Source organism: Bicyclus anynana, chromosome 16, assembly GCF_947172395.1.
Source record: "Bicyclus anynana chromosome 16, ilBicAnyn1.1, whole genome shotgun sequence".
NCBI classification, from domain to species: Eukaryota; Metazoa; Arthropoda; class Insecta; order Lepidoptera; family Nymphalidae; genus Bicyclus; species Bicyclus anynana.
In genome coordinates, this window is record NC_069098.1 from 6,216,624 (window position 1) to 6,241,520 (window position 24,897).

Below are 24,897 nucleotides of genomic sequence, written 5' to 3' on the forward strand. Positions count from 1 at the left end.
CTGTCAAATTTCTGCTTAAATAAAATGACGTAGGTCTGGGTATCGCAGGCTCTTCGTCCAATAAGATGTGGGACGTTTTGACACGCGTGGGCTCCGACAATGATGTGACGTCATCTACGGATATATTTATACCATCAATAAAAGGCGATTTGTCTTTAGTGAATTCCCCATAATATTTTGTAGTATTTCTAAGTCGTAGTTAGTTATAAATAAGGTTGATTAATAAACTCAATACTAAGCCTAATACATAAAGCATTTGGCTTTATCATTTTATGATCTTTGTTTATAAACGCTTGAAACTCACTGAACAGATAATTTCAAATCGATTGAACATATTCCAACTTTCAGCGCACCCTGTATATTGATACAGCCCACTGCAGTGCCAAATCGTCCTTAGACATGTCAAGGAGAAAGTCGTTCAAGCGAATAGCCAATAGATAAGCTTATCAACCCCTCACGTGCCGTTTGCGTCGCAATTATTGGGAATACCGCTTTATTATCAATCATAACCTGTCCGACGATAAATTTTTGTAATTATGACAGCATATGCCTGCGATAAACATTATTGGATAACTACAGAGCTCCTTTCTGAAATACACAGTTAATGGGATAAAATATTAAAAGGAACAGACAATAGTTCTTAGAAGCACTTGTTAATCTCTTAACGCTGTCAAAAGACGTGAGTTCCAAGTACTTACTATACTTGTAAAGAAGAAGAAGAAGAAGAAGAAGAAATATACTTTATTGTACATTAAAAACAAAAATAAACAATAACTTATAATAACACTTAGAAACTAATGTACAAATGGCGGTCTTATCGCTAAAGAGCGATCTCTTCCAGACAACCACTGTGGAAGAGAAAAAAAAAAACGTAAGCACCGATTCGGGTATACGCACACAAAAAATAAGAAAAGTTAAGTAATTTAAATACATAAATATTAAGCAATAATACATAATGATAATACATAGACTATACTTAACTACATCATACATATATACAAAGAAATACATATATACATACATACATACATACATACATACATACATACATACATACATACACACATACATACATACATGAAAACCTGCAAAACAAAAAAACAAGACGGCATCTAAGGGAAGACAAAAGAAAAATAAATAAACAAAATAATTCAAAAATAATAATAAATAAACATAATACACATACAAGCGTAATTTGGATTAATAAGTTAAATTAAAAGATCAGGGAGGAAAAAAGTGCATGTTTACCAGCCGTTTGAAAGAGGTTAGAGATTGGGCACGCCGAATGTCTAAGGGCAATGAATTCCAGAGCCGAGCAGCTTTAACAGAAAAGGATTTAGAATAGAAGGAAGTATTATGGGAAGGAATTTTTAAGATTAGGTTGTCTTCAGAGCGAAGGGAGCGACAGTGAGTATCACTTAGAAAGCTAAAACGCTCTTTTAAATAACGCTCTTTTAAATACTTGTAAAGAGTAATGCGGAAACATATTTGAATGTCCCATCAATGGTTTATTGGTACAATACGGAATAATAACATGTCGTCATGCATGGGAGCGGTTATTACTTAATATCGCGCCGCCAGTTCAGTTATCAGCTCAGTGATGCGAAAACAAGGGCGTGATATGCGCCTTCACACTTTGTGTGAGCTGAGTGGATCGTGGAACCGCTAACATGTATCCCGTTACGTGTTTTCGTAACAATAAGGCGTGAGTGATCCTACAAAATGCTTAAAAATTCGAAAGTAAAATTTTCTCGATCAAAAAATGTCAGGGTATAAAAAGCGTTCTTGTTTTTCCACATAATTAATTGAGTTTCATTTTTGACAGGACGATGACTGCGATATGCTTCGTTTGCAACCTACCGATTTTGTCCCATCAAGTGGGACTCGTGTGGGCTGGTGGGAACGGTTGGGACGAGCTGACGCGGTCCACTTTAGAAGAATCAACCCTCAGGCAGCGCCTTGGCAGCCGCAGAGACTCGGCGGCACAAGTTTGCTGTCTGTCCCCACCGGAGCCTGATGTCGCTGACCAACCCAGAGGTGAGTGAGCTTGAATACTTGCACAAAACTGCTAAATATTTCTCCAGGAATTCGAAAGATAACTAAGAAATCCCAATATGATATATTTCGTGTAACAGTCTAAATTCGAACAAGGTTTTCATTGCATTTTTTGTTGTGTAGGTGGCCCCCGCCGACGACGCTCATCTCTTGCTCAACTCACAGACATTCTTCGCGAGTGGGGCGGCGGTGGCAGCAGCACACAGCAAAGACGACAAAGAGCTCCACTATCGAGACGCGAAACCTTAGCAGACCTCGCTCGGTCACTGCCCTGGGCGAGACACGAACCGCCACCCCGACGCCGGAGAGACTCCTCCGCTGACTCTGGCATTAAATCATCAGCATCGAAACGCCGAGATTCAAAAGCAGCACCCCAAGATTTCAAGTCTGACTTTTCTGGATTTTTAGATCGCAAAGATTCCACCACAGTCATGCCTACTCGAGAGAGACGTATTAAAAGGCGTGGTTCAGGCGATGACAAAGAACGAAGGGATTCAGTGGATGGACACAGACATCGCAGAGATTCTGTAGCAGTGCCACCGCCGCGAGTGGTGGCAACTCATAAAAAGAGAAGAGCTTCTCCACCCACCCCTGCTCCTCCATCTTTTGTAGATGCTTCATCAGACCCTGGCCCGTCAACTCATCTACCATCTGTGACTGTAGTAACTGTACACGAACCGAGTAGATCGGACGGAGAATGTCCGCCGATGACTATGCCAACTATTATCACGTCTGCAGTAACTCCGTCACCAACGTCGCCCACTGTACCTACTGCTAATAATACGCAGGCCTCTCAAGCAACTCAGGCAACTTCAACAGCTCAGGGGACACAAGCAACTCCCAGTGGTAGAACTCCACCTAACTTGGGTGGCCGAAGAGACTCTACGACACAATGCGGGCGAGCTAGAAGAGACTCTCGAGCGGCTGCTAGTCCGGAACGTCGATTGGGTAGATTACAACGACAAGCGACTGCATTCGATGATCCAACCGGTCCTCCAGGCACGCGACGTAGAGACTCTGGGCCTACTCTAGAACCGGATGATGCAGGAAGAGCAAGACGTGATTCCTTAAGTCCTGATTCAGCAGCGAGACCACGGCGGGAACGAAATCAACTCAGTCCTGACAGAGCAGGCGGTGGTGAATTGAGTCCTTCAGCGGCACGACGACGAAGTCGTTTACGTCGACAGGCGTCCTGTGCTCGAGTAGGTCGAGCTCGAAGCCCAGAATCAAGTTCCTGTTCCAGTCGAGATCCTAGTCCATGCGCCAGGCCACCAGAACGTACAATGTTTAGACGACAATCAACAACAGAAGAAATACTAATAGCGCGTGGTTTCCGCCGACAGTCTACGACGGAGGAAATGATTCGGTGTCGTAACTTTCGCCGACAAAGTTCTCAGAGTGACGACGCTTGTATGCGCGCTCGTGGGCGCCGCGACTCGTCTACGCAAATATTAGACGGAACCATTGGCACTATGACCGTAGAAACTACGAGCACGTTCTTCGATTCCAGTACACAGACTGGTAAGTGAAAATTATTCATTGATATATCCAACAATTCTATTTTTCTAAAATGAACCTCATTATTATCGGGTTAGGCCATATTTTGCGTTACGTTAGATCCTATACTGCTGGAACTTTGCAAAACATTACTTGAATCTATTCCGGTTCACTGTTTACCAATATGCAAAATGAAATCAATTCTAAATTGTTTTATAAACACAATGCTTAATATCTACTCGTATTAATATCTGACCAAAGGAATAAAGCTTTGCCTATACTGATGTAGTTACAATTGCGTATAATATTATTGGGAGCTTTAATTTACTATATTTAGGTACGATCAATCTTGCTTTAATAATACTACATCACTATAAACTAACTTTGATAAAAAGTCAAAGAAATTTAAACAAAGAGTACCTACTACGTACGTCTAATAGTTATATTCCATCATTGAAACTATCTACTAATAAGCGTTGCAGATGACAAATAATTCACATTTAACGATACAAAACAAGTTAGCTTCGATTATAACTCCGTGCATTTCGTTTTTAATAAATGATGATAATGAATGAATGATAACTTCACGTAACTACAAAACGGAGCTTACAATCCACCTGCACTCCGATTACAATACAAATGGACGGCCACGTGCTATTTCCCCGCCCATTCCCGCCAGCCAATCGATTCACTGGAAGTTTTGACATCTCTCTCTAGCAGGCGACTGTTTTATCGACGGAGAAGACGGAGAGAAGGCCTCGCGAGAGGATCGTGAGCGGTGGCGCCATCTGCGGTAGTTAAGGCGCTGTCGCCGCGAAAGCTTTATCACTCTGTAGTCTGTACTAGCAACGCGTTGGCGCGGTACTCGGGAGCGAGATGAGATGAACGCGGCCGTCCGGCGCAGGCTCGCCTGCCCGCGCCCTGTCATCTGTTGCCTGATGCCATGTTTACTAAAGCGAAAGTGACGTGCCGTTCACAACGAACCTACATTACATTGACAGCCTGCAATTGCGAGTAAATATTCCTGGACCAACGTTGGCTGACAGTGATACTGTAATCTGTATATACAACGAATCGGTTTCTAGATAACGTCATCGAATACGAATCGGGATTTTTGAACTGTATTATTTTTTTTGGGATTAACTAGTTTTTTATTTAATTGTACATTAGTGCTGTGTTTAGAAATAGTATCGGGAAAGTGTTGTAGTGACATTTCGTAATAGTATTTATGCAAATAGTAAACTTGACTTTAACGTAAACAATAAGTTGTAATCATATTTACCGTAGTATCTTAAACGTAAAACACCAAATAGTTTCTAATTTTTATAAAAGAAGAACAAAAATTATTTATAAAAAAATCTTAGTGCAAGATATCGCGTTTCAAAGTGGAAAAGTATGGTAAGTTTTAATTTTTTCAAATTTCGAGAGAATTCAAATTATTGTTTTGCCTAACAAAGGAAAATTTTTACCTGAACAAATTCATATTGAGAGATATTTATTATTTAGCTATCATTTTCTACCAAAAAATAGATTCAATATTTCTTTAGCTTAATACAAATTATAGTTGATAACTGTAAATTTATTTTGTAAGTGCTCGATCATTGTTACTTTGTTGAATTAATATTTATAAAAAAATTGGAATTTGGAGAAACTGCTACTTTTTGTAGCAAAAATAAAAGGCGGTAAAATAGTGAAAAATTAAAAATTCGTATCAAAATTCTTAATTTATCAAGTCGTACGTTTAAAAATTTCTACATGTATGTATGTATCAGAATTATACAAAATATAATTCGATTCAAGAACTTTCATGTGTTTCGTTTTTGTAAAAAACATAAATCGCTCATGTTTCAAGCATTAAAATTATAAAATATGGAAAACTACTATTTATTAAAAACCCAATTAATTTCTAATACAAATTTGAATTTATATTATCACGCAAACGTTTTAAAATTGAACTCCCATGGTCAGTTTCGATAAATAGTTGTATATACGTTATTCACACTTCATTCATAGAATCGTTCTACCATAAGAATAAATGGTTTTATGGTGTTAAATACTGATTAAAGTTTGTATTAAACTGTTCATTTTTTTATTTTTATATTGTTGAAAATTGTTACGTGTTTTATCATACAATTATAGGATAAAATTTGATCATTTTTTTTAATCGATCCCCTAAAAGCTTGAAAAGTTAGCAAAATTAGTTCACAACGATAACCTCACGAACGAAGTCGCGGTCTCTAGTTACTATTACATAAAAAAGCTAAATAATAAAAAGATAAAAAAGTTCGTATCATATAACAATTTGATACTTAAGTCGTATATTATACTGCCAGACATAAACTAAAGTTGTTAAGTTAGCAAAGAGGCATTAAGATAATGGCTGATATTATCACTATTAGAATTTTAACTATCTTCCAACGAGCTAAGTACATTTGATCGATCTAAGTACTCTGAGACACATAATCCTAAAAGATATTTTTATGACATTGCCTGCTAATCATATTTTTAACGAACCAGGTTGAAAAGTTTTGAGCCTAATGTATTAAAAATGATGATAGAAATGGTTTATCTTTTAATTTTTAATTATTTTTAAAGTATATAGTAGATCTAATTACAGCATTGACAACGAAAAAGGGTGCACAGAAAAACTTTAACAAGTTTATGTCTGCACCTTTTAATTTTTATCATTGTTATATATAAATAAATAAATAAATAAAAAATGTATAAAAAAAAAATTTTTCAATTTAATCTCCCTTTAATTCAATGCAGGAGGTTAAGGAGCTTTAAACCCAGTCGAAAAATATTCGCCATCTTTGCCTTCAAAATGTTCATTTACGGCCGCCTTTATTTCCTCGTCACTTGCTACGTACGTACTACGTACTCGTAGATACGCGTAGCAAGTATGTAACTACAAAAGTATGTGACTACAAAACTATGCTACAACTAATTTGTTATTTTATTAATTTCAAGTTAAAATTTTGTGTGTACTAAAATTTAACCTATTCCTTTTTTTATAAATATTTTAATATATGTTTTTGTATATTTTTTTAATAAATAATACAAATTTTGCGAATAAATAAGTTTACAATATCATCACTAAGATCCAGAGAGGTTCACTTTCCCTACTTTACAAGTTCGGTTTCTTGAAGTCAAAAGTAAATAAGCCCTTTCTAAGCGCATGATCATTTACAATCACATATAATTGTCAAATCATCCCACCTTTAAACTGATTAGTAGTATTTTTTTGATATCCCACAATCTCAGATGCAAGCATCGCAAGTATTTCCGACGCTAAGTAATAGTTACTTTAACTACGAGTATAAAGATGTACCTATAATATGTTGTATATTATCACAAAATCTAAACAATATGAAACAAGTATTCCTAAATTAAAAAACGTGATATATTTATTAAATAAATCCCAAAAGATATTATCATCAGTGAAAATAATAAAAAAAAAACAATATTCTGCAGAACATTCTAAGAACCAAGCGAAAACTTCCAATGAAAAAGCGGCCAAGTGCGTGTCGGTCCCCGCGCAGAGTAGGGTTCTGTAGATTACATTAGCATTTTAATCCCTTACGTAATGAACAAAAATACCGATAACCATACCCCACACCATGGGATTGACGATGAAAAATTCATCCACACTTTGTTTGTAAGGAACCCAAAAAACAAACTTTTTTCTCAAACTTTCTTTTATTATTTTATAGACTAAATCGAAAATTATTCGGATAAGACCCTAATATCTTATAAAAACCTATCCAATGATACCCCACAGTATGAAATAAACAAATGAAAAATTCATCCCCACTTTACATGTAGGGGAGGTACCCTAAAAAAATTATTTTTCAAGATTTTATTTTATGACTTTGTTCACATTTTTAATGTACATATTCATACTAATTTAGAGCTTTCTAGTAGTAATAGTCTCTGCGCTAAACCGCGGACGGACCGATGGACAGACGGACATGACGAAACTATAAGGGTTCCTGGTAGACTACGGAACCCTAAAAAGGGGCATTATACCAATGCCTCGTTGATAATAGCGAAACGGCTCATAGTATTGTGTACGTGACTAAAAGTCATAGACTTACGGAGAAAGTAATACTTTCTTCCATTGAAAGTGAATTTAATACAAAGATAGTATTCCGTAACGGATTCTCTGTATTTTTGTTTGTTCACATTTTTAATAGTTTCTGTGAATAAAAAACTAGGAATGTAAATTAAAAAATCTTTTTATGGTTATATTTTTAGAAATAAACAAAATATGATTAAGATTATTTTTCTATAAAATAATTAGTAACAATGCAAAAAACATTGTTTTTAGCTAGCTAGGAATAATAATTTATTTATCTATACTAATACTAATATTATAAAGCTGAAAAGTTTGATTGAACGCGCTAATCTCAGGAACTACTGGTCCGATTTGAACAATTCTTTCAGTTTTAGATAGCCTATTTAACGAAGAAGGCTATAGGTTATACATTATCCCCGTATTGCTACGGGAACGGGAACCACGCGAGTGAAACCGCGCGGCGTCAGCTAGTAATAACATAAAATGCACATAACTGAACCCCGGACCAGATTCGAACCTATGAATAAATCACATCTCGAAGCTGAATCGAAGGCAGAGGTCATATCCACTGGGCTATCAGTGCTCATAATTGGTTCTAAGTAAGAAATCATAATCATCATCATCTCGCTTGATGACATGCTATCTTTAAGGATTTCGAAATACCTGATCCTATTTCACCCAGACTGCCGTGGGTGGGTGGCCGATTCCGGAGGGTGTGGGTTCGAATCCGGTGTGGGACCTCCAACTTTTCAGTTGTGTGCATTTTAAGAAATTAAATATCATGCGTTTCAAACGGTGAAGAATAACCATCGTGAGGAAACCTGCGTGTGTGAAGTCTGCCAATCCGTATTGGGCCAGCGTGGTGGACTATTGGCCTAACCCCTCTCATTCTGAGAGGAGACTCGACAGCAGTAAGCCGATTTCACCTGCACCCAGCAACTCCTACTTGATTAGATATAATAAAGCGAGAATTTGATATTTTCAGTAGGGCCAATAAATTTTATATCAAGTTGCCGCGAATAACCGCCATTTTATATGAACCGTAAAGATGTTTCAACGTGAGTGTATTACGGTTGTCACTAAAACGTCGGAAACTATTGCTGAATTATGTCACGTAAGTTTGTCTTTTATTTGAGTTAGGAAGGTATAAAGTTCCCGACAGATTTCCAGTGTCACTGACTAATATATTGATCATAATAAAGGTGACAGTTTGAGCGATCTTGACAAGTAGGTAGGTGATATATTTTCCAATGCTTAGAATAGGTAATTCTTGATTAAGGCAAGGAGCTCCCTCTCTTTTTGTACTTAAAAGCGAAGCTAGATGATATCATGACCCAATTATAAAATCTAGGTCATTGTCGAAATATTTAAAATACCTATTTCGAATGCTTTTGATTTGATATGTTCAATTAAAGCTAGATATTATTGATATTGATTAACCTATTGTTAAATGTTTTCTCATGTAAAATGAAAAATCCCTTTCAGTAAACTCCACAATTTTTTTTTTTTAATTTTTTAGTTAATTTATTTTTCATCATAATCTCCTTAGAGCTTGACTTTACTCAAAGCAGTCAAGACACCCATCGCTCCTTGGTCACCAAAGTGTTATTTATTTATTAGTGATTATGTCATGTTTTCCTTCTGTTTAGATGTATACGGTTTTTTTTCATGTTAAAAAATAGTCAGAACTCGTTCGACGGGATCGCGTGGGGTAACGAATGTAATAAATGAATGATTTTTTATACTTTTACTATTGAATAGTGTAGCTTAAAAATGAGGGTAATTTCGAAAATGTATGACATTCCAATATAGGTACGTTAACTTTTCTAACGTCTCTAGTACTACAGTCATTTAGATTACTTTGTCCAAGTCAACTTATAATTAAGTTACACAATAGTTGGATTATTTGATTAATGTTGGTGCCATTAATCATTTTGTCTAATTTGGTTAATTTGTTATTGTACTAATTATAATGGTTGGATTAGATAACCACTTTGACTGTAACAAATATACGTAAAATTGTTCATATTTCTTATAAAGTTATCGAAAACTAAATCTACAATTTCAAAAAGCATAATTAGGTTTGGCTGGTGAGATGCTTCGGCTGTGGCTAGTTACCACCGTACCGATAAAGACGTATCAACAAGTGATTTAGCGTTCCGGTACGATGTCGTGTAGAAACCGAAAGAGGTTTGTATTTTCATCCTCCTCCTAAAAATTTAGCCCGCTTCCATCTTAGATTGCATCATCACTTACCTTCAGATGAGATTGTAGTCAAGGGCTAACTTGTAAAGAATAAAAAAAAAATAAAAAAGATCTTCACCCCGATAAGGAGCCCACGGGTGGTGGTTAATGGGTTATGGCGGAACGCTCTGGCCTAGAAAATGTTTATTCAGTCTTGACCCACCTATACCCACATTGAAGGAAGTGGGGAAAAAGGCCATCTCTGCGATGCCTAGCAGTGTGGTAGAACGGAAAATGTGACACGATCAACCAATTCCGAAGCGCGCCCCTCGAAATATTTTTTGTAGAATACCGAATAGATAGGTAAACTTTCGACGATGTTCTATACTTCGAAGTTTGTTATTGCTTCGTCGCTAATGAGCCTTCTATAGTTCTTTAGTCTATAATTTTCAAGCGTTATTCATTATCCATTCAACGTTGGTTAAGTTCGCTAGTAGTTTTCCATTACATCCGTTCTATGTAGGCTTAAGTAGAGCAACTGAAACTGTATTTATCGCTGTGTGGGTGTTTTACGATCGTCGCTATAAGTGTCGCCGATAGCTTACGCGTTACAAAGCTGTATCACGTAAGTTTGAACATCGTGTTTATAGCTTTAGAGGATCAAATTACTATTTACATACATTCACAGATTAAAGAATAATATGCAGATAGAGCGCATGGAACACGACGGTATCGTAGCCGTTCCAAATATAAGATTTAAAACCTAACCAAATACATTCTCGTTTTAGTACGACACGATCCATCGCGATCAGTATTTTTCAATTTACAGCTGTGTAAGGGTTTTACCAAAGGGTCGAATCCAACTCAGCTGGGCTGCATTCGGGAAACTTCGCGACATCTTTTCGTCCGAAATTCCTCAGTGCCTGAAGACAAAAGTCTTCGAACAGTGCGTGTTGCCAGTGATGATCTATGGTTCCGAGACTTGGTCGCTAACTATGGGCCTCATAAGAAAGCTCAGAGTCACACAGCGGGCGATGGAACGAGCTATGTTAGGAGTATCTCTGCGTGATCGAATCAGAAATGAGGAAATCCGCAGAAGAACCAAAGTCACCGACATAGCTCAACGAGTTGCGAAGCTGAAGTGGCAATGGGCGGGGCACATAGTTCGAATATACGATGTACATTGGGGTCCCAAAGTGCTGGAATGGCGACCCCGCACTAGTAAGCGCAGTGTTGGCCGACCCCCCACCAGGTGGACTGACTACATCAAGCGAGTCACAGGGATTCGCTAGATGCAGGTGGCTCAGTATCGTGATGTTTGGAAGTCCCTACAAAAGGCCTATGTTTTGCAGTGGACGTCCATCGGCTGATGTGATGTGATGATGATGAAGGGTTTTACAAAAAAAGAAAAAGAGGACGTCAGATAAGGAGAGAGACGTATGTAAACGAGTCGCACGATTTGGATGTTTATAGCCCGAAATAGAAAATTATGAAAAAATTTGGGGGATGCCTACGCTAAGGCGACTTGTAAATAACTTTTATATTTTCATCTATACTAATATGTAATGCTGAAGAGTTTGTTTGTTTGATTGAATGCGCTAATCTCAAGAACTACTGGTCCGATTTGAAAAATTCTATCAGAGTTAGATAGCCTATTTATCGAGGAAGGCTATAAGCTATATATTATTCCCGTTTTCTTACGGGAACGGGAACCACGCGGGTAAAACCGTGCGGCGTCATCTATTTATTTAATACAATCGTTCATCATCATCATCATCATATCAGCCGATGGACGTCCACTGCAGGACATAGGCCTTTTGTAGGGACTTCCAAACATCACGATACTGAGCCGCCTGCATCCAGCGAATCCCTGCGACTCGCTTGATGTCGCCAGTCCACCTGGTGAGGGCCGGCCAACACTGCGCTTACTAGTGCGGGGTCGCCATTCCAGCACTTTGGGACCCCAACGTCCATCGGCTCTTCGAACTATGTGCCCCGCCCATTGCCACTTCAGCTTCGCAACTCGTTGAGCTATGTCGGTGACTTTGGTTCTTCTGCGGATCTCCTCATTTCTGATTCGATCACGCAGAGATACTCCTAACATAGCTCGTTCCATCGCCCGCTGTGTGACTCTAAGCCTTCTTATGAGGCCCATAGTTAGCGACCAAGTCTCGGAACCATAGGTCATCACTGGCAACACGCACTGTTCGAAGACTTTTGTCTTCAGGCACTGAGGAATTTCGGACGAAAAGATGTCGCGAAGCTTCCCGAATGCAGCCCAGCCGAGTTGGATTCGACGGTTCACCTCTTTCTCGAAATTGGACCTACCTAACTGGATCATATGTCCTAGGTATATGTATTCGTCTACAATTTCGAGTGCAGCGTTCTCAACTATAACTGGGTGGAGCGATACATGAGCATTACACATTATTTTTGTTTTGCCCATGTTCATTTTCAGGCCCACCTGTTGAGAAACGCTGCTGAGGTCATTGAGCATGGTACTAAGGTCATCCAGAGTCTGTGCCATGATGACTACATCATCCGCGAACCGCAGTTGAGTGATGTACTCGCCATTGATGTTGATGCCAAGTCCGCTCCAGTCCAGAAGCTTAAAGACGTCTTCCAGTGCGGCGGTAAATAGCTTCGGAGAGATCACATCTCCCTGACGCACTCCTCGCTGCAACTGGATTGGCCTCGTAGTCTGATCCTGAATACGGACTGACATAGTGGCGTTTTCGTACAAGCACTTCAACGCTTGGATATACCTGTAATCAATTCGGCATCTCTGCAATGACCTTAGCACAGCCCAGGTTTCCACCGAATCGAAGGCTTTCTCATAGTCCACAAACGCTAAGCAAAGTGGCTGGTTATACTCGTGAGTCTTCTGTGTAACCTGCCGCAGCGTATGGATGTGGTCTATGGTACTAAAGCCTTTTCGGAAACCGGCTTGTTCGGGAGGCTGAAAGTCGTCAAACCTATTAGCGAGACGATTCGTGATGACTCTCGAGAACAATTTGTAAACATGGCTTAGCAGCGAGATGGGTCTGTAATTCTTCAGCAAGGTGTTGTCACCTTTTTTGAAGAACAGAACCACCACGCTCCTATGCCACGCCTCAGGCGTCGTGCCCTCGTGAATGACGGAATTGAACAATCGCTGAAGGACTTTAAGTATCGGTTTTCCACCCGCTTTCAGGAGTTCTGCTGTGATTCCGTCCTCACCTGGCGCCTTATTGTTCTTCAGGTGTTTGAGAGCCACACTAATCTCGTATAGGCTGACGTCCGGGATATCTTCGGTATAGTGTCGGGTCAACTTGGCTCTGGGGTCTTTAGCCAAATTGGCAACAGGCTGCTGAGTAGTCGTGTATAGCTGTCCATAGAACTTCTCGACCTCACTTAATAACTCGGGCTTGGAAGAAATTAGATTACCGTGTTCGGTCTTCAAACGCGTCAGCTGCCTCTGTCCAATAGACAGATCTCTGGCGAAAACTTTCGAGCCTCGATTATTTTCAATCGCATTTTTAATACGCTCGGTATTGAAATTTCGCAAGTCGCTGGTTTGCGACTTAGAGATCTGTCTACTGATTTGTCGGTATTTTGACGCATCTGCTGAAGACTGTAATCTCATTTCTTGCCTCTCTTCCATGAGTTTAAGTGTTTGGTCCGAGAACTTTTTGGTTCTTTTCGCACGGTGGGTCTTATAGAACTTAGACCCAACGGAATGGACAGTTTCCACGAACCTGTTGTTCAGATCGTCCACAGTTTCGCAATTTGCTAGGCAATCAAAGCGGTTCTGCAGTTCTAGTTGAAAGGACTCGGGGTTTTGAATATGGGCACGAGTAGGTCGGAGCGTAGACTTCACCAGTCGATACCGTTCCAGCTGAATGTTGATATTCAACGTGCCTCTAACCATTCGGTGATCGCTACCGGTTTTCACCCTATGGATCACAGAAACATCGTTGAATATTTGCCGTCTGGTAGACAAGATGAAGTCAATCTCGTTTTTCGTGGAACCATCGGGGCTCATCCAGGTCCATTTCCTGTGTGGTGGCTTCTTGAAGAAGGAGTTCATCATAAAGAGGCCCTCCTTCTCCATGAAGTCAGCCAACATTTGGCCCCTATCGTTCCGTTGCCCATATCCAAATCGTCCCACTTTCAACTCTGAACCGCTACGTTCGCCCAGCTTTGCGTTAAAATCCCCCATCACAACATTGTAATAAGAGTTTGAGGCATGTATGGCTTTAGAAATATCCTCATACAATACCTCTACCTCCTCGTCGGGATGTGTCGAGGTCGGTGCGTAAACCTGTATAACCTTCAACGAATACCGTTTGGTAATTCGGAGGACCAGGAACGCTACCCTGCTCGACACACTCTCGACTTTTACAACATTGTTCACGAGGGACTTGTGAACGATAAATCCGACACCACCCTGGGACTGTTGGTCGCCCTCCCGGTAGTAGAGCATGTTGCCGGATTCAAGGATTATCGAGCCCTCCCCCTCTCTTCGGACTTCAGACAATCCTATGATATCCCAGTGCAACTTGCTCATAACTTCTTCCAGCTCGATGACCTTTTCGTCGGACCTCAAAGTGCGTGCGTTGTATGTTGCCAGGTCTAGTCGTCGGGGTTGGCAGCGGAATCTCTGCCGGAGATTCTTAACACCCCTTGCCCCGCCGTTACCATAACCGCTGCCAGAGCCAGGAATAGCGGGGCTGCCGGGGACTAGGGGCTGTGTTTTGTTTTTGCCGTCCATACAAAGTTTTGCCCAGTACTGACCACGCTGGGCATGCGGGTTGGTCAGCGCAGTGCTAGATCACTCGCGCCGGTGTCGCTGCTGCCCGACACCGGCCTGAGGCATTTCGTAATCTAGCCTGTGGGAATGGATATACCGCCATTCGTCGGCGTATACAATCGTTACTTCGAGTATAAATACGACACGCCGATAGCTGGCGTGTCGAAAATACAAAGAAGATTCACATAAGTCTTAGCAACGTATTTATAGCTTAGAGAATCAAACGGCATTTTAGGTGTCCCTGACATATTTACAGTAGGTATGTGAGCATGAATATTTTGTTTGAAAGTTCACTCCGTTTTCATAATACTTTTGCTAGCTTTTATTTATCTTGAGTTATTTGGAACCTTAGAAAATTTAAAACCACATATTAGACTTTCGAATGGACTAATTTATACTATGAGTGTTTATCTTCGGTGATATAGCAATAATATTGTAAAAAAAAACTAGCAGACGCCCGAGACTTTGTCTACTTGGAATTAAATTTTTCACAAATCCCGCGGTACCATGGATTTTTCCGGGATGAAATGTAGTAATCCAGGGTATTATCTATCTTCATTTTAAATTTCAGCCAAATCGGTTCTCTAGTTGCGGCGTAACAAACATCCAAACATACATCCATACAAATGTTCGCGTTTATAATGTTAGTAAGATAGGATTAAGATGCTATAAATAAAGTCGAAAGGGAAAGTATGATCTAAACATAATAAGCCCATGGAGATAAGGCTCATTTGTAATGCTAAACATATAGTAACACATATATGACTCTGTCTTTAATTCGGTGGGCGTAGGTTCGAATTCAGACCATAAAACCGTGCACCTAACTTCTCAGTTACGTGCATTTAAAGAAATTTAACATCACGTGCTTCAAATTAAAAAGGAAAAAATATCGTGAACTGCATACCTGAGAATTTTACTTACGTAGTTTACATGTGTCAAGTTTTCTAATCCGCATTGGGCCAGCACAGTCGACTATTAGTCTCATTCTAAGAGGAGACTCGTGCTACAGTTAGCCGCATATGGGTTGTTAATAATGATGTAGTACCAGAATGAATGCTAGTGCAATTTATTATTTGTTTTTATTTATTTAATTTAAAAAAAATTTAGTGATCGGTACAGCGATTCTAAAGTAAGGAAATCTATAAAAGTAAATACGTAGTCCTCATCATCATCATAAATCACCGAATCGATCATTTAACTTACTACTACAGCTCTACCCTCTAACTACAATATTGATCAAGTGTAGCGCCGGTACTATCAGATGTAAACCAGGATTAACTATCATAGGGCAGATAGTCGAGCACGATCGAATCTCAGACTTGCAATTGATGGAAGTTGGGTTGAGGGGCCCTTTTACTACTAGTCAATGTCAAATAACTCATTCGCCGACATATATATACAAAGCCCACGTGTGAACCCAGGGTGGGTGGCTAGTTCAAATATAAAAAGCAAAGTTACGAGAATAAATGCTAACAGTTATAAAACCTAATGAACTTATATTACATCTTTGGGCGAAACGACTGTTACATTGAAATAAACATTACTACGCATTGTGGGGGGCGATAAAGAATGGAAATACCTATTCGCAGCCGAGTTTACTGCCTTTAATTATTACCTATTTTATATAGCTTACGTTTAATACTCCAATAAAATTTGTTGGTGTATTTTTATGACGCACTAAGTGACGCTGTATTTACATTAAGGTTTAGTTGTAGAAGTAATTAAAATTAATATGATCATGTAAATTAAGTATACAGGGAGTTTCGGGGGCAATAAATCAATTTAGCTAGGTTTAAGTTTTAGAAAACCCGATTTACCAAAAATAATATCGAGCAAAATTCAGTCATCCAGCTGTCCTATTCACTATTTTGGTCTTTACTATCGAACTATTAAAATAAACATCATTTGAATTAACAAAATGTCATGTGCCTACTTTGTGATATCCACCAGTAAGCACCAGATGACATTTGTTACATAGAATCTCAATTTCGTAGTTATAAGTCAACTTGCATACGTCAATTATAGTGAATTAGCCGGTACAAAGTTTTTATTGTATTAATGTTATGTAACAATTTGCAGTTATCGTACACTGAATCTATTAGTTCTATGGAAAAAAATCATCAGAACATCTCTAGTATATTCTGCACATAATGTTTTTATCGTAAAATTAGGTAGGTACTTGAAAAATTATCGTCAAAAAAATGGTTAGAGGCGCCATTTTTCCAAAGCGGTGCCAAGAGCTGCAAAAAATCGAGGTGGCAAAATGTAAATTTGAAAAAAGCACAATTCTATGAGCCCATAATTATTATTCCAGGTGACCAATTGACTGTCTACTGTGACGCTCTACTGGTTTTCGATATTTTGTGATGAGTGACCTTTCGCTTTCTAGATTTTCTGTACCTACCTTTATTTGATAGAACCTCAACATAGCTAAAGCTGTAGAGAAAAAAAAGGTCATGTTTTAAATAGATAGAGGATTTTCGTTAAAAATACATACTACATAACCTCTATTTATGTTAAGTAGAGTACATATTATGTACATAAAGTACAGTCTAAAATTTCAAGGGTCAACAAGAATTTCGCTCGCTCCACTAATATGCTCGCTGGCATCTCGCCCAAAAAGCGATTTTACTTTCCCACAACAACAGCTGCAAAGATAGTCATGCTAAAGGCTAGAGCGGCTAATGACAATATTTTCTTCTTACATTTTGAAATATATACATCGGCAACAATTACGAGTAAGCTAATTATTTTATCCTATACTAAGAAACTCCTTTGACTTGTTCTCCTAAAATTTTGTCAGTGTTCAACTTCACTTGTCAAATGTTTTAATAAAGATATCTGATACACGTCGTGTTTTATACATGTTTTGAGAATATATTAAGATTTGAAACTTCTTTATCAGTTAAACGCAGACATCCACTATCCGCATCGTTTATGTCGGACGCATCGGATCGAACGAATTTTTAATTTTACGGTAGGTAAAATTTCTTCGATGTGATCTGTACGATGCGAATCAATGGACGCACTTATATGACTTTCTATACATAGAATACTAAAATCCGTTACATGCTTACAATGCGAATCTGTGGACGCCTACCCACGAACACAAATCATTCTTCAATCATCAATAAACACCAAATGGTGGTGTAAATTATCTAATATCTATAGTTATAGTTTGTATGTGAAAGTAAGTCTGTTCATCAGTCTGTTACCTTTTAATGGCTAAATCAATAAACCGTTTGGATGATATTTAGTACAGTGTGAATTGGTACCTTAGAGTAAAACACTGATTCGTATCCCGGAAACGACAGTGGCTCCCGCGGAATTTGTACAAAAAAAATTACAAATCAGAATTTTAGGCGCATAATCACGTTCCCTAGTTGATAAAAAAACTCCTATGTTCATTTATTATTACAAGCTTACCTAATCTGTGACTAAAGTTTAAATATCTTTGAATAAGTAAGTAAATTGGCACAAGCGCCCGCATCAATTTACCGTTCGCTCTCACGAATGAGATTCGAATCCCTTATGCTTAGTGAATCACCTGCCCGTGAACTCGCTATGCATAATTAAAAGTGAACCTCCATAACACTCGGGAAATGGATACACGCATTCTTCACGCCATAAAAAACTAAGTAGGCTACGCTGAACCTTTTTACTTGATTATGCAAAGGTATTTAACAATCCGTATATGTACGCAAGTACCGCTATCAATCATACATGTCAGTTTTCTAATCCGGCGTTCCTCGGGGATCATTCTGCTCCCCTGCTTTCTTTTTGATACATATAAATGGCATGGCGATAAAATTCAATATTTATGTGTGCAGTACTTTTACGGAAAAATGCAAATCTATTTATCGTCCAAATAATATTAAAACGCTAGTCTAAAGTTAACTTTGGAAGTAAACCAACTTCAATTTCAAACATACATATTTTGCATTTTAAGCTTGAAACATTAGCGAAGTTTCCAAATATGTGTTAAAATAATTAAATGTTTGTTTGTTAGAAAGTTCGTATTTATAAAGACAAAATCCTCCAGTACTTACTGGTGGACATGACACAGTAGGTAAATGACATTTTGTCAATTGATTTGATGTTTATTTTAAATGGTTGATAATAAAGACCAAAATAGCGAATAGGCCAGCTGGTCCATCGTGTGGTAGAGAGTTTGGGACTTGTGACCAACGGGTGTAGGGTTAAGGTTCAATTCTACTGGTACCGACACTTACCTTTTCCAGCAATCCCATGTAGTTCTCCCTATCCAACCAAACCCGGCAAGATCTCAAGAGTAGCTCAGCCGGTCAATTCACTAACTTTGACGTACATACGTCAAAGTGTTTACGTAAACCAACTAGTTTTTGTAAGTAATTCTTAAATCACGTGACTTTGTATTTACTATTTATTTAATGCTAACTGATTCAAATTGAGATTATATTTGTACAATGGTTTACCGTTGAGCTATTTAATAATGTTAGGCTAACATACTTCAAAGTTAGTGACAAAAAAATCGTTCTAATATAGATCTAAAATAACTAAACAAAATACATTTATGGTTAAAGTCAAAGTCACTTTACAAGACGCGAAAAATAACGCCCACGCTCACGTAGCCATGTAACTCGTATGAATATTCTCCGTCTACCTTCTCCTAACAATATTGTATTTTCCAGAGCCGTCCCCATTGTACGACAACAACCACTACCACGAGGAATGTCTTCGCTGCAACTCCTGCGGGTTGAACCTCACCGGACCCAATCAGGTAAACACAATTATAATTGTTTTATAACAATATATCTATTATTATTATTAATAATATTATTTTAGCAGATTCAGAAGTGATTACAAAAATAAAAAAACTAATGTCGAACAAAGGTTATGATTCACAACATTTGTCAGGACAACTTAATTAACAAATCAAACTGAAACCAAAATAAGACCCTAGAATGGCAGAGAATGACCTTGAGTGAAGTCACGCACTTGTGAACGTTGTGTGTAGGGTTAAAGGTACCTTTGACTGTTAACAAACACTCCCGATTTCCACTTAAGTCACTCTCCCCGCCTATCCAAGTAATAAAGAATTACACAACAAGAGGTTTGGACGGCTCGAACGCCACGAGCACACTGAAGCCGACCGTACCGCAAGTCGTTGCAACGCGGCGATAACAATTGTAATAATTCCCATGAAGCAAAACCCTATATAGGTGCCCCTTTACCATAATCACACGGACAAAGTAGTTTGAATTTTGGCATAGTGAAACTTGTGAAAGAGTTTGATATGAACAAGAATTTCAAAAAGTTACTGATTAAAAATGAATAATTTTCTAGAATTTTCCTAGGAAATATGTTACATAATGTTTAGCTTTGTAATATATTTGTTTGATACACACAAGCATATTACAAACTGAGAAAAGACTATAGTTATTTGTTTTTTACTTTTTGAATACCAAACATAATCATGACAGTGTCACAAGTAGGTAACTTACTTTACAATGAATTGAGGTGAAGTTTCAACTACTAAGTGACAATTAGAATTTGCTATTATTTTAAACATCATAAAAACTAAATAACAATTACCTATTAATAATGTTTAATCGACCAATTTTCAGAAATTGCGGCCATTCGTGTGTCTAGACATAGTCTTAGTTGCAGGTCTGTTTTCCAAATTAAGACACTGAGGCAATTAAGTGCTCGGTCCAAAAACTTTGAGGCAATGTACCTAAGATAATATTGGTTGTATCTGGTTGTTCGCTCTTCGGCAGCGTTTTAATAACCCTTCTGTTGAACTTTCTGAAAGTGAAATGTTTAACTTATACTGTTAGTAGTATAATAAATGAAGATTAGATTGGTTAATAAAAGCTTGGGAATTAATTTCTTTCTTATATAAGTATAAAAATTATATAGCGAGTTTTGAGTTTGGATTTTGAATTTGAGGTATTTCTACAGAGAAAAGGATTCGTAGCTTTGATCTATCTTTAACGGCTTCGTGGCGTGGTAGTGTAGTAGCTCTACTTTCTGCATACACGGTCGTGGATTCGATTTCCACAACTGAAAAAATATTTGTTCGATAAGCTGAGCATGGTGTTTTCCAGTGTCTGGGTGTGTTTATATAAGTATTTATATGTAGTATATAAATAATATCTCCTATCTTTCTGCGAGAAGACTCGTGCTCAGCAGTGAGCCGATATAGGTTGTTAATGGTGATGATGATGATGATCTAAATAATATGTAGTATATTAATTTATGTGATGAAATCAAGCATCTTAATACCCACAATATATGCTAGACTTACTTCGGGTCTATAATACTAGAAGTTTATCATTAGGTATATTTACCAGGACGCTCTCATGCACTTTGGCAAAATGGAATGAAAACAAATTACTTCTTTGTAATTTTATTTAATCATATTAACAATAGAATAATTATGGATGAGTTGTCAATAGATAATAATAAATATTATTTGATGCTATTTAACGGTGAAGGAAAACATCGTGAGGAAACCTGAACCTGCTGCGTGTGCTAAGTCTGCAAACCGCATTGGGCCAGCGTGGTGGACTATTGGCCTAACCCCTCTCATTCTGAGAGGAGACTCGACGATGTTCTTTGCTCGTCCTCAAATATACCTACGTCTTAAATAATAAATGAAACCTAGCTAATTATTGTGTTAGTAAACCAATCTATTTGCTTAAAACTATTCCAAGTTTCAATAGATATCGGATACGGTTGATTTCCCAGCTCTCCCCACAAGCCCCTCGTGGCTTGAATAATTACAAACTAGCTCCAGTTAAATAAATACACAGAATAGATAATGGATTCTACAGCAGCGCTAGCAGTATTTAATTACAAATAATTCTAAACCAGTCTTTGACAATCACGTATTACTACGATAATTATATTATTAAATTATACTACATAATATTCTTGTTGAGTCCTTGTTTTGAGTATCTGGGACATACATATCTTATGACGACCATCCTACTAATATTATAAACGCGAAAGTTTGTATGGATGTTTCGATGAATGTTTGGATGTTTGTTACTCTTTAACGCAGCAAGTACTGAACCGATTTGGCTGAATTTTGGAATGGAAATAGATTTTACTCTTGATTAACATATAAGCTACTTTTTAGCCTTGGATTCACGAGATTTACGAAAACCTTATGATTTTGATAATATGAGTGTTTGTGTGTTTGACTATAATCTACCTAGCCGCCTCGATTCTTTCACACCTCGGCTACTAAACCGAATTACCTAAAATTTGAAGTAGAAATAGATTATAGTCTAGATTAACACATAGGCTACTTTTTATCCCGAAAAAATTCATGGATCCCGCGGGGCGCGGATTCTACGCGGACGAAGTCGCGGGCGTCCGTTAATTAGAAATAAATAGTTGAGTGTTTCTTTCCGGAAAACTATGGTACTCAGGTACCCGTGAGCAAAGTACGCTTGCTTCAAATGTGTGACCAAAATTTACACATGCACAAATTTATTCAAGTTTACAAAAAATAATTAAGCAACTATTATTTATTGCAAAAAAAAACACTATCTAAACCGGTGCACTGCGTCATATGTAAACGCTAGATATATATTACAGATTTGAGCTATGAATACTCAACTATTTTCAAAATATAAAGCAAAAGCTTTCTTTAACTTCCAAAGTATGTAATAGCTTTGATTGTTTCAATAGACAATAACAAAAATTGAAAATTTTGAAAATCCCTCGAAGGTCATAAAATTAATGATTACACTCTCGATCTAGTCATCTATATTCTCTTTAATTTTTTTTTTCATTTAATTTGAGACCCCACTCAATTATTTTTCCCCACTTTTAACCCGCAGAACTTTTAAACGGCTCAACTGATTTTCATCAAACATATCTAAAAACACTCGCCCGTAAGTCACCCTTCATACAAAAAGAAACTAAACTGAAATCGCTTTATCCATTCGAAAGCTATGGTGCAGACAGACTGACAGACAGATACAGACACGTCAAACTTGGTAACACCCCTCTTTTTGCGTAGGGGGTTAATTAATAAATAAAATAAAAGTATTAAAATCCAAATGCGAACTTGGATCAACGTTGCATACCTTGCGCTATCGACAGTTCTACGATTACGCTCATTCAATCACTTTTTAAAACCAATTTGTATGCAAGAACTTGTTTTTATGTTATAAATTATAAATTTCTCAATTTCTAAGTTTATTTCCAATCTCATAACTAACTAATTAATTTCCAATTAAATTCTAATTAACCTAGTAGTGTAATAAATGGGAAATAGTAGGTCATCCACTATCCCGCTAGTTGCTACCCTTGGAGGAAATTAATCAAAGGAATCACAATAAAACCAACGCCCCATGGTGGCGTGAATGGGGGAACCAATCACTCGTCTCTGAATCTGGAAATTGCGGGAACAATACACTACAGGCAACAGTGTTTTATATAGACGATGTTTTATTTTTTTTTTTTCAAATGAAAATCACACTAATAAAGGCGAAAATTTCTGTGTGTGTGTAAGTGTGTATTACTCCTTTGCACTAGAGCTACTGAAGTGATTTGGCTGAAATTTGGAATGGAAATAGATTTTACTCTGGATTAACACTTATTTTTCACGGAAAAATTCATGGTTCCCGCGGAATTTGTGAAAAAACTTAATTCCACGCGGACGAAGTCGCGGGTGTCCGCTAGTATATTAAAGTATATTTTAAAGTTGGTATGTTTGTGAGGTTATAATCTTTGGAACTACTCAATCGATTTTGAAAACTCTTTCGCCAATATAAAGCTGTATTATCACAGAGTAAAATAGGCTATATTTTATTGCAATATAGCCCATATTGCACTCCCTATTAAGTATTAGGGCCAGCTACCTGTGATAAGATAGTTTAAGCTAAACAAAATATTATTGCATTTTAACTCAACCTGTTTTTTATATAATGCCCAACATCCACGTACATCAAACAACGTCAGAAGATCGAATCCAGGACTTTTCGCATTTGAGATGACCTGTTATGTGGCGTATTATAGTAAAATGATATCGACTATTATTAAGTTACTTTATTTAAAAACCAATATTTAACTTTCTGGGTTCAAAGCTTACCTATATGCATAAAATATAAAGCTTAAAAAAATTATAAAATTAAACTTAAACTGGTCTTAGAAAATAATACATTATAATTTATTTAAATAGAACAACAACAACGAAGGAAACACCCATACTCGTATTATAAATGCGAAAATAAGTTTATTTGTTTTTACGCTTTCACGACTAAACTTCTAAGCCGATTTTCATGGAAAAACTACATTATTAACAAAAAACATAGGCTATAAGTTACTGCTACGCAGGTACTACTGCTACGCAGGGGCTGCTACGCAGGTAACTCTAACTCTTCGGGCAAAATATTCGGCAAAAAACATTCAGTCAGGTAGTAAAATATAATAAAAATATTTTGTAAAGTACACTTTTAACGATGCAACGAAGCTTCAAAAACGTCAAATATAAATATTACATTCAGATGACGGCATTGCATATCGTTTGTATTGCCGCCATTTTGCCGAGATCAAAGCTTTATGGCGCCGATAAAAAACATTTTTCATTCATAAAAATGTGGGCTGCCAGATAGTGATGATGTACTTCTGAAAGCCATTTTTAAGTATGTAACAAGTAGACTTACAAAAGTGTACCACAATGTAACTAGATTTAAGTATTTCAAAAATGAAATATCACGAGTCTCATACAGTGAAAGAAAAATACCATGAAGGAACCTGCATTAGCTGAGAATTTTCTTAATTCTCTGTGTCTGCTAATCCGCATAGGGAGAATTTGTTTCAGTATTAGCTAGCCCATTTGTCGAGGAAGGCTATAAGCTATTTATTATCTACTTATTCCTACGGGAACATGAACTACGCGGGTGAAACCGCGCGGCGTCAGCTAGTCTTTATTATAAACATGCATGTTGGTGCAGAATTTGACAAAACGAGTATTTGGATATTCCGAAGGTTGGTTTTCAGCTTATTGGGGCAGCCGATTTAATCAACCATGCGGTTGACATTGTAATGTTCCGGGATGAATAAATATTTGTGTCAGTACTGGTGTGGAGAACTAATAATGTGGGTAGAATGAAAATTTACGCCAATCATGTTTCGGGCGAACGCGTCACCTGATCATTTGTGTTGTGTGGTATTCAGTGACATATGTAGTTTTTTAGGTAATTCATTAATATTGTTTTTAACTGACTACTAGATTTATCATCTTGTCTATCTTGGCTTGTCAAACTAGATTTATTATCTATTAGGGACT

At 37.6% G+C, this 24,897-nt stretch overlaps 2 protein-coding genes across 2 annotated transcripts in view; both read left to right on the forward strand.

Moving 5' to 3' along the window:
• Positions 1-1,829: 1,829 nt before the first annotated feature.
• On the forward strand, positions 1,830-20,281 carry LOC128198869 (serine/arginine repetitive matrix protein 2-like). Its single transcript, XM_052886317.1, has 4 exons — positions 1,830-2,037; positions 2,179-3,576; positions 19,277-19,365; positions 20,213-20,281. Exons 1-4 carry the CDS (start codon positions 1,830-1,832, stop codon positions 20,279-20,281), a joined length of 1,764 nt encoding a protein of 587 aa, XP_052742277.1.
• The window catches only part of LOC112052211 (uncharacterized), a 113,247-nt gene continuing 92,751 nt past the window's right edge, over positions 4,402-24,897 (forward strand). The window contains exons 1-2 of the mRNA XM_052886201.1: positions 4,402-4,950; positions 19,277-19,365. The gene's annotated coding sequence lies outside the window, so the exon portion shown is untranslated. The remainder of the gene's footprint in view (positions 4,951-19,276; positions 19,366-24,897) is intronic.